Source organism: Henckelia pumila, chromosome 1 (assembly GCF_033568475.1).
Source record: "Henckelia pumila isolate YLH828 chromosome 1, ASM3356847v2, whole genome shotgun sequence".
Lineage (NCBI taxonomy): Eukaryota > Viridiplantae > Streptophyta > Magnoliopsida > Lamiales > Gesneriaceae > Henckelia > Henckelia pumila.
In genome coordinates, this window is record NC_133120.1 from 179,029,879 (window position 1) to 179,040,007 (window position 10,129).

The following is a 10,129-nucleotide window of genomic DNA, read 5'->3' on the forward strand; positions in this document are numbered from 1 at the left end:
TTTTTGTATGTCTGCATGGTAACAGGTGGTTCAAGATCAAGCAATAGAGGGCAGTGAGAATTGTGGATCGAGTTAGAAGTGGTAATCCGGGTTTTAGATGAGTTACATGTGTTTAGTTTGCTTAGATTTCTCTAGTTTGTTTGAATGATCAAATACTCAAACTTTGAAGAACAATGTATTATAATCTTGTTCCTGTGGTTTTAGACTTATTTTGGATTGTATGATATAACTATGTTTCACGATTTCAATTTTTCCGAGTTTTTAATTACAGAACAGATGTTGGAAAAATTTGACAGTAGCAGCAAATTTCCTTCAGCGTAGATGCGTCTTGATTAAGCGCAGAGAGATTTTAAGATTGAAGGAGAGCAAAAGCGCCTAGAAACTTAAGCAGATGCGCTAAAAGTCAAAAGATTTGAGAACTTGAGAAGCGCAGACACGCACGCAAGGGAGCGCATTTGCGCCCCTTGTAGAAAACCACTAGCACAGATGCGCTAGAAGTCTAGCGCAGATGCACTCCATTGGGATTTCCCTAGCGCAGATGCGCTAGTCCTCCATAGCGCAGCTGTGCTAGGTCTCTTTAATTAAAAAAAATTATGGATTCGGTTACACAGTAATGTTACGAGTATTGAACCCGAGTTCTCACAAAATATAAATTGAATCAATCCGTCAAGAGACTTAAGTAGTTTTTAAGAGAGCTTTTAGGAAGCATTTCTTAATTATCCTTAACAAAATTTTGAAAATTTTTGGACAGTAATTTCTAGAAACTTTTCTAAACACACTACCTTAATCTTAAATAAATATTAATATGGATCAAAAGATTCTTTTGGGTATGTATTTACAACGTTATTAACTGAGAACAATGAGAGGTTTAGAGTCACTAAATTTTGGTGTTATGATAAAACAAAATTTTATGAATCGAAAATACTTTTTTTTTTTTTTTCTCATTCTGTTTTATTTAATAAAAAAGTCTTTAAACGTATTCTTTAAATTTACATCTCATCATATTTATGATGTCCTAATAAAATTTTTTTTGTCTTTCGTTATATTTCTAAATTTTAAGATAAATAATCATATTACTTTACTCGTAACATAAAAATTTATTATAAAAACGTTTTTAAATTTTTAAAATTTAACATAAATTCTCAAAAAATTTTTTAAAAAAAGTACACTAAATTTTTTAACGTGTATATGGATGACGTGCAAAGAAAGTGAAAAATAACCCATAACGAGATAGTTATGTAACTTTTCTAATTATATTATATTGGTCGTATACACATACACACACACAAGGTATACATTGATACAACAAATTTTATACATACACGTCTATAAATTAGCAACATTATTATTATTGAAATAACTTCATCAGAGGAGACCCCCAAGGAATGTAAAACTCACACCACTGACAAATTTGGCTATCTTCTATACGAAAATAAAACAAGAAACTCAGGCTGGCCATCAGATAAATTCTGGATGAACTTCAGCTGCCGGCTCTATCGATCAAAATTCTGTTTTCAAGGGATTTGAATCGTGAATACCAGAGGGGGTTGCCTTCTCGACGACAGGGTCATTTAACTTGAAAGAATTATTGCCAGGATTTGATGCTGGACTAGAAACAGCTGAACCTGAAACCACAAAAGCAGATTCTGGAAGCCGCACATCAGCTGACGAATGAGACTCGTCATCAGATGAATCCCGATCCAAACTGACGTTTTTTCCCGTGGGAGATAACCCCGACTCAACCTTGTACTTCCTCGATGACTTCCTTGAAAGGGCATGCTTTAATCCACGACCGGCATGTTTCAGAATACTCTTGGCCATATCCTTTACATGATTTGGACTTTCAGTATCACTCTCTTCTTGTGAATCCTCACCTTCTTTTGGAGTCTTCGCAGATGAAGCAACAAGGGTGTCATCTACAACAAACCTGACCCCAACTTCCTTGTCATGTGACTCCCTAATGTTATAACGTGGAGATGGGTCAAGCACCTCGAGAGAGACGGGTTTGTCCTCAGTTTTTGGACTCCTACGAAATACCGAACCAATTTTCCTAAGGCCCTTACGAACTGGATTGGCTGAATGGGACTTGTTAGCATCAACACTCTCATCAGTACTAGTTCCATCATTCTGGCTACCATTCAACCCCATTAATTTCAAGCTTTCATCGGCATCACCAACATCAACTCGAGCTTGCCCTTCAATACGACGACTGTCCAGGTGTCGAAGCTTCCCCTTTCTTGGTTCCCATACCTGTAAAACCTCGCTACCAGGATGATGGATCCAAATCCCAGTTTCTGGATAACCTTCGATATTAATAGGCTCAAATTCGTCGGCGACTACTTTTGGGGATTTTTCTGATGACAATGATGAAAAAGAGCCTTTCTTTATAGAATCCGCTGCAAAGGAGCTTCTCTTATCAACAACACTATCAGGACCTTCTGTATCACATGCAAGACCTACAACCTGATTTAATTATAAACAGTTTCAGCATTTCAGAATTCATACCGAGTGTGTTTCTTAAGCATAAAAATAATTGAAATGAAGTACTCCTACGGCCTTAAAAGCTGCTATCAGATCATCGAGCTTCACGTTAATGTCATATTTATCATGAAAATACCACAATATACATTACTAAATCTAAAATAAATATGTCAGTTCACCATCATTTGTAATTCAAGAATGTTTAAACAAGTTTTATAATTTGAAACGATCATACATCTGCATTTACTATCCCACAAACTCATGCTATATGAACTTCCATTTTAAAGATGTAGAACGCAAGGGAAAATCAAAAGAAAATAAACTGGGTTTTTAAAGAGCAACCAGTGAATCTTTAAACTTCCAATTATAACATGGATGCAAAACAAATAAACGGTACCTTTTCACAGGTTTCAGACACAGTTATTGCGAGATGCAATCTTCCCATTTTAATGTTCTTCAAAGGCAACCACATGTCATGCCTCTGGCCATCCCTAAGTTCATTGATGTTTACTTCACAATCTCTGCAAAATTTGTGTAGTCAGGAAAAATGAGAACAATAAGATCGATGATAAAAGCAGTAATACCTTTGTCTGTCTTATTATTAAAACAATTGTAGATACACAATGACCAATAAGATACGAGTAAGAGTGAGGTATAGCTATCACAGCTAGCATGTAAACCTAAAATGGAAATGTTTTGAGAAATGAAGAGGTGAGAGAGAGAGAAAGTAATGTGGCAAAGAAAACATCTCCCTTCTTCTAAAGAACTTCCATAAATCTAATACAACTGACTCGACTTAAAATATAAAATCCTTTTTTCTGTGTCGAAGAATTACACAGTTTAAGCAACAAGTATTTATCATGCTGTTATAATATCCCGAGTTCCCTAATTTATAAAGAATGCCTCAACACCTGGGTAACAGACATGAGCTCAGATATATGATATTTACTGCACACTACCACCAAATGGTTAAACAGAAAAATTTTCCAAATTCCCACCCAAAAAAAAACAAAAAACAAACAATTGGTTTTTTGGAATATAAGCATCTGAATTCTCATTAATATGTAATAAAAGAAAAGTCGAGGGGTTCCCTTAGTTGAGCCTCCACAAAAAAAATCAAAATAGGCCGCAGTGGAAGGAAGACTAAGAAATACAAAAATACAACCATGGAGGATTTTTGCGTGCATCGTCCTATAACAAGATCCATTTCCCACACACGTAACACAGACATGATTATATTTCTTTTCTAAAGATAAATATTATTTCGTAAAAAATAAAGCATCTAAGACAATGTCCCCCACAATTCAGTAAAATAAATACAGAGAGGGAAAAACACACCCCATCAGGTCATCAAATATATGATCCTTGTCACAAACTTCAAGAGTGAGAATATTTTGTGATTCCCATGTAACGACAGGAATCTTGAACTCTTCCTGCCATTTTGGAGCCAAAGTTTTCTTCTTAGTCTTAGTACGAAATCTATAAGGTCCTAAACGCCCTTTCACATATGGATCAGCCAAACCTGAGAATCGGTGCAAGTTATAATCCAGTGAATCACGTGCATGATGTTAAAAGTAAATTCAAACTAACCATTCAAGTCCGATGGATTCATATCAACCCCTTCGAGTACTTCCACTATGACAAGGCCAACAGGATCCTTGACGTCCATGGAAAACCAGTTATCTGATATGCAAGCACTAAGGTGGTGAATAAATGTAACACAAAAACAGGCTTTTATGTTTGTATCCACATAGTTGCTCCATTTAATCAATCTTACGCCACGTAATAAAGTAAATGATCTATATGTCCACAAATCAAGTGTTTAGCCATCAATTAGGCTTCCTATTAAGACGAATATATATATATATATATATATATAGAGAGAGAGAGAGAGAGTTATTACCGCACCCTAGTGTGCAGGATTTTCGTGAGTGGCCAATAAAACCCACAGTTTTTTTTTTACACATTAAAACTCGTTAGTGGTCGCTCACGAAAATCCTACATACTAGGATGCGTGTATATATATATATATATATTTATTATGCAAAGGAATATAGTTAGCTCTCAATTAAATTACATAGAAACCACATATATACAAAACATTTGTTAATGCTTCAAAATACCTCATGAGTCGAGATCACATGTCATTAATACAAAAATTTTCTTGCATCTGGTTCGGTTATTTTTCAGTTCAGCATCATGTGACACAACTCTTTCTGAGGCACATATGCATAGTTCTTGCAAAAACAAAATTTAAATATTTCCTTCGTTGCCCAATATCTAGGTTCAAAGTTCAAATTTCAAATATCTATCTGGTTACCTCACAGAGAAATGAATCACGGTGGATATATTAGTTAATAGAAATAAGGCAGAATCCAAAAGTTCATCAAAATGTACCTACTTGATAGAGCTAGGAATTTTCTATAATTTTTAATACAGTAAGTTGTCACTCACCAGGGCCCCAGCATCACTAGAAGAGTTCTAACAACATATTAGTTCTTCACAAGATGTGATGTCGAGCTTCCGTTATCCATCGTTTATAGATTTAGCTTAGTAATGATTAGTGACAAATATATCTTTCAAGGACTATTTAACCAAGTCCTGATTTCGTCCAAATCTTCTTCAAATTAAATAATTCTATCTTAATTCTTTCTATTTAATCAGGTCTTTCTAGTTTGAAGTAAAGAGCATGCATTAAAAAATGAACTGTTAAGGTTCTACCAAGAGGACCTCTTTTCTCCTTGATTTGCTGTATAAAGTTATACTTCAACCCTAAAGGTCAAATATCTCATTTAGTGTTCTAAAAATCGGCATAGGTGCTAGGTGCTGGCCGACCACACTGAAATAGTGCTAGTCAGCCAGACTAGGCGTCCTTGGCGCCTAGGGACGCCTCATCGAGGAACTGTAGGGCTTTCATTTTGGGCTTTTAAATTAAATGCCCAATTAAAAAAAAATGAAAGGTATTGTTTTTAACTTTCAAACCAATATTATTGTGTTGGGCTTCAAACAACACCCGGTTTTATAAGCCATAGACCAACGTCCAACAAGAAAACCGATTTGTTGACTTGCCTTGACACCAAACTTCATCTTCATCTTTTGATTTTCGGTTGCCATAACTTTCGATCCAAGGGGTTGAAATCGATTTGTATGGGCATATGGTGTGCGTGTGTGTGCGTTAGCTTAATGCTTCGATTTCTGCTTAATCCGTGGAATCCGCCTAGCGGCGCCTAATCCCGCCTAGGCTAGCCTGCCGCCCGACTAGCACCTAGCGAATTTTAGAACCTTGATCACATCAATAGAAGTTGAAAAAATGATAACTTATTATCAAACTTAAAAATTATAGCTAGCTAAACACAAAAAATAATAATAATAATAATAATAAAATAATAATAACAACAACAACAACAATAACTACAAACTTTATGCAACAAAACGACAAAACATCATCCAAAGTTACAATAAGTAATACCTGGTTCTGGTGAAGCAAATTTTTCAACATCAACTACCAACATATTGGGCTGCAAAATCACAATTCTTGTTTAGGATAGCAGTTTATGGAACACTTGTGCCAATTGGAATGCAAATGGATGAATATAACCTATAAACAATCAAAGATAATTATCTCACCTCCACAAGCGTTTGCTCGAACACAAGGGCTAGAAGATTATCCTAGACAATAAAGAATATTTGCATTAAGTTAGAAAGACTTGTAGAAAAGTAAAGAATTGTTATCTGCCTTCCTTTTTTTTTATTTAATTTATTCTTGTAAGCAGGAATTTCGTGTGTTTGGGAGAAAGAACAAATGAATGTGCTTACAATCCATCCAGCTATGCCTGGGAGTTCTGTTACATCTAGGCCATGGGTGAATATAGGTTTCACTGTCATTTGAAAATATGGTGGACCAGCAAAACATACACGCAAACGACTAATAAACGGCCACTTTCGAGTGAACTTTACACCAACCAACACCTGAAAGAAAGTGAATGTTTTATGTTTAGCTCTTATATTGACAGGCATTCAATAGGTGATAAAACCAAGCATTGGATCACATTTGCCAGATAAAAGAAGATAATGTGCGTTCATTATCTCATTATAGCTAATCAGATAGTGTTTTGATATCTCAATATAGCTAATCGGATATTAAGAAATTTTGGAAAACAGCTAGGCTAGACTGCAGATAATGATGAAAGTTTTTGTTTTTTTGTTGGCAGTGTAGAATGAGCATTTCTGCAAGTGATTTACCCAAATTTGGATAAAGCTAAAAAAGTAATGAAACACTTCAAACGAGAAACAAAAAATAGACAATCTGCTTGGAGATCAGTATCACATAACTGTAACTTACCTTCCCTTCAACATGCATGCCCAACAAATGCAGTTTCACCAACATTCCAAAACCTAATCTTTTCCTCAATTTCACACCAAGTATTGCACTCATATCATCAGCTGTGCGGAAATTCATTCCCAATTCCATAACCTGACAAGGAATCATAATGAAGATCAACTTATTATTTTATAAGTACAGCAAACAAAGCCGATTAATATGCACAGAGCAAAATTTCAAGACAGTCCCACTAACCAAGTGATCATCGTCATTGGTTTGTCGAAGAACCCGAATTTCAGTGAACATGGGTGGGGATCTTCCCAAGTAGAGATGCTGAACTTCCGCATCTTTCTGCATACGAGCCAAGGCTGGGAATTAGAGATCAGACACGTTTCAAACTCTGGTGCGATGTCAAACCAAGTTGCCCACTTTCAACCAATTAATAAATCCTTTCACAGATATGAAGACAAATGCATTTCAAAATCAAACAATCAGCAAAAAGGGACGGATTCAACTAAGTCATACCACTGTCCAAGGTTTAAATTTTTGCAAGAACCATGGAACCATTGGGAGAAGGATTTTCTGAGAAACTATCTCTTCCATGCAGAGAGACCAAATCTTTTCAATAGCATGGTTCAACCATCTCACAGTTTCAGATTCCACAAGCACCTAGAAAACAAAGTAAAGTTCATAAATTTAGAACAAATCATTTAAACAGATGCAAGAAATCTCAATTAAACTCCCGCAATAAATAACAATAACAAGCAAAAAAATGCCCAGAAAAAGAAATTATAAAACATCAAATAACATCAAGGGTGTAAAAGAAGTCGACACTTTTCAATTAGCTTTCCGACTTTGCTCATTTCAACGAAAAGGAAACCGATTTCATTATCATCGCTCATCATAAAGTTGCACACCAATTGTCCATGATAAAATGAAGTAATGAAAAACAAAAAAGTTAAAAATCAAGAAAAATAACTGAAACAAGACCCACCCGTCTTTGATTAGACTCTCTCTTCTCCTCAAACTGCAACTTCTTCCTCAACTTGATCACATATACTTCATGAGCCTTCAAGATCACCACAACCCATCACTTAGAATCTCGGTTACAGTATTGAATTAAAATTAAAAAAAAAAACCCATCAACAAAACTCAAAGATAAATCAATCAAACTCACCAGATACAAATAAATCAAGGAGAAAAAGTAAGCAACGGGGTGGCAACAGTCGAAGGAATTAAGAATCCAGAGCAGAGCCAAAACAATGCACACATGATGCAGTATCGCCGCCTCCAGAATACTACCCATCCTTTTACAGAAACCAAATTTCACGAAAAACCAAAAGATGCCCTTCAATCACAGCAATCGTGGATGCATATTCAGATAAACTACTGGTTCCGTTGATGGGTTAAATACAAGTTGGAAAATTCTTCCAAAGAACGGTTGACCCCACAAATACACTGATCCCATGTCATCTCAACTACTACATTTGACGAAATGGACCTTCCTCGGGATCAAAACGATGACGTACCGAGGGAAACTTGCCAGAAACCGACACAACGTTGAAGTTTTACAGATCGATTTTTCGTATATTACTGCTATTTATAGGGAAAAGGGTCTTTCTTCACAAAAATTGATTTTACGTATGTCATTTTTGTTCTCATTCCTTCTGTTCCATTTTTTTGATGTAATTGGATAAAATTTAATTTAGTCATATATATCATTACGTGGAACATAGACCATACCACCATAATTTATTTTTTTTACATGATGTGTGTTTCACAATTAATTTGTTTTGCACTAGATTTTGTGTAAACACATGGAGAGATTATTATGTCATAATTTTTTTGGAGCATTTATCATGTCATAATAATAATAATTAATAGTGTCGATGTATGATTTTTCATATATTTGTTATAATTAATGAAAATATTATTTAAATTAGATAATTTTTTTAGATTGTGAGTGAGCATATACGATATTCGTAAGTTGAGATTATATTTCACTGGGTGTAACAGAATGATGGAGTTAAGTTCCCGCATGTTTTTATTTGAGTCCCAAATCTATTACGACATATAAATTTTTTTTAAAAAAATTATAAGACGATCTCATGGACAATTTGTGAATAGATATCATATTCGATTTGATTCGTGAAAATTATTAATTTTTATGTTAAAAATATTTTTTTTCATTATAAATATGAGTTGGTCAACCCTTTTTTTGAATCTATATTCGTGAGACGGATCGACCTGATCCATATTTATAATGAAAAATAATATTTTTTTATAAAAATAATAATTTTCATGATTCGGTTCTGGTTAAAAATCTATTTATAAAATTAATTCATAAGATTATTTCATAGTAGTTTTTGTACAAGTTCAAACAACAAATATGTTATAAAATAAAATTAGAATTTTTTGAAACTAAAATAATTATTCAATAAAATGAGTTTTAGTTCAATCGTAAGTAATTATAATTGAAATATTATAGCCGATGATTTATAACTAGTTTGATCTAAATTTAAAACAACATATTTGATTCGAGCTCTCTAATTTTAACCGAGGTTTTAAAAAAATAATGCTAAAAGTATAATCAATATTTCATACAAATATATTGTAGTGACCCTTATCGAGATCACCTACTAAACATAACTTAGGCATGCAATTAACTTAATCAAACAATAAATCAGAATTAAACTGCGAAAACCATAAACATTATACAATCCCAAGGCAAGAAATCTGTAAATACCCAAATATTATACAACCAGATCGAACAATGTATAAACCCAATACAACAGAATAAAAACCTAGACGAAGCTCCAGCTGGACAATCACTGCCTAGCCCCTCTTGGATCCACTTGCCTCGTCCAATCGCAAAATTGCCCCATGGAATAGGGTGTCCAAAAACACAGAGTACGAGACGTGAGCATAAAACGCTCAGCACGAGAGTATGAGTATACATGCATGCAAGTGAACTCCCTACAGACTCGAGGTCAAAGATCAGATAGCAAAGACAGACCGGGCCCTGGTATGTAGCAGGCTGTGCCGTCGCTTCAGGAGGTGGTTCACATAACAAAAATACCAGTGGATATGCGGGACCCAAATCGATGGAAGTCCATCCACTAACAGGATAGGGTAAACCCTACTAACAGACATCTTAATAGAGATAGCTCAAGATGTAAATGTATACAGCATAAAATCATGACATATAAATCATGCAGTCACATAATACATGCATACTCAGTCAGGATATCTCGAACAGTACTTTCGTACCTCAAACACTAGGCGCGCTCTACCAGCTCTAGGTTTACGCCTATAATCCGCACTACA

At 34.8% G+C, this 10,129-nt stretch overlaps 1 protein-coding gene across 1 annotated transcript; it reads right to left on the bottom strand.

The window, feature by feature from the left end:
• Positions 1-1,231: 1,231 nt before the first annotated feature.
• Positions 1,232-8,403, bottom strand: LOC140876144 (C2 domain-containing protein At1g53590-like). The gene is made up of 12 exons (XM_073280022.1): positions 7,980-8,403; positions 7,797-7,871; positions 7,328-7,471; positions 7,058-7,153; positions 6,824-6,955; positions 6,298-6,450; positions 6,109-6,150; positions 5,951-5,999; positions 4,072-4,164; positions 3,820-4,003; positions 2,879-3,002; positions 1,232-2,463 (listed from the first exon to the last, which is right to left on the bottom strand). Exons 1-12 carry the CDS (start codon positions 8,106-8,108, stop codon positions 1,501-1,503), a joined length of 2,184 nt encoding a protein of 727 aa, XP_073136123.1. The 5' UTR covers positions 8,109-8,403; the 3' UTR covers positions 1,232-1,500.
• Positions 8,404-10,129: the final 1,726 nt, after the last annotated feature.

What these genes read in the sequence shown, in the direction of transcription:
- LOC140876144 (XM_073280022.1), bottom strand. Translation starts at nt 8,108, where the DNA reads ATGGGTAGTATTCTGGAGGCGGCGATACTGCATCATGTGTGCATTGTT. An exon ending in CCTTGATTTATTTGTATCTG is followed by an intron (nt 7,872 to 7,979) that starts GTGAGTTTGATT and finishes GTGATCTTGAAG; the next exon opens with GCTCATGAAGTATATGTGAT. An exon ending in TCGAGCAAACGCTTGTGGAG is followed by an intron (nt 6,000 to 6,108) that starts GTGAGATAATTA and finishes GTGATTTTGCAG; the next exon opens with CCCAATATGTTGGTAGTTGA.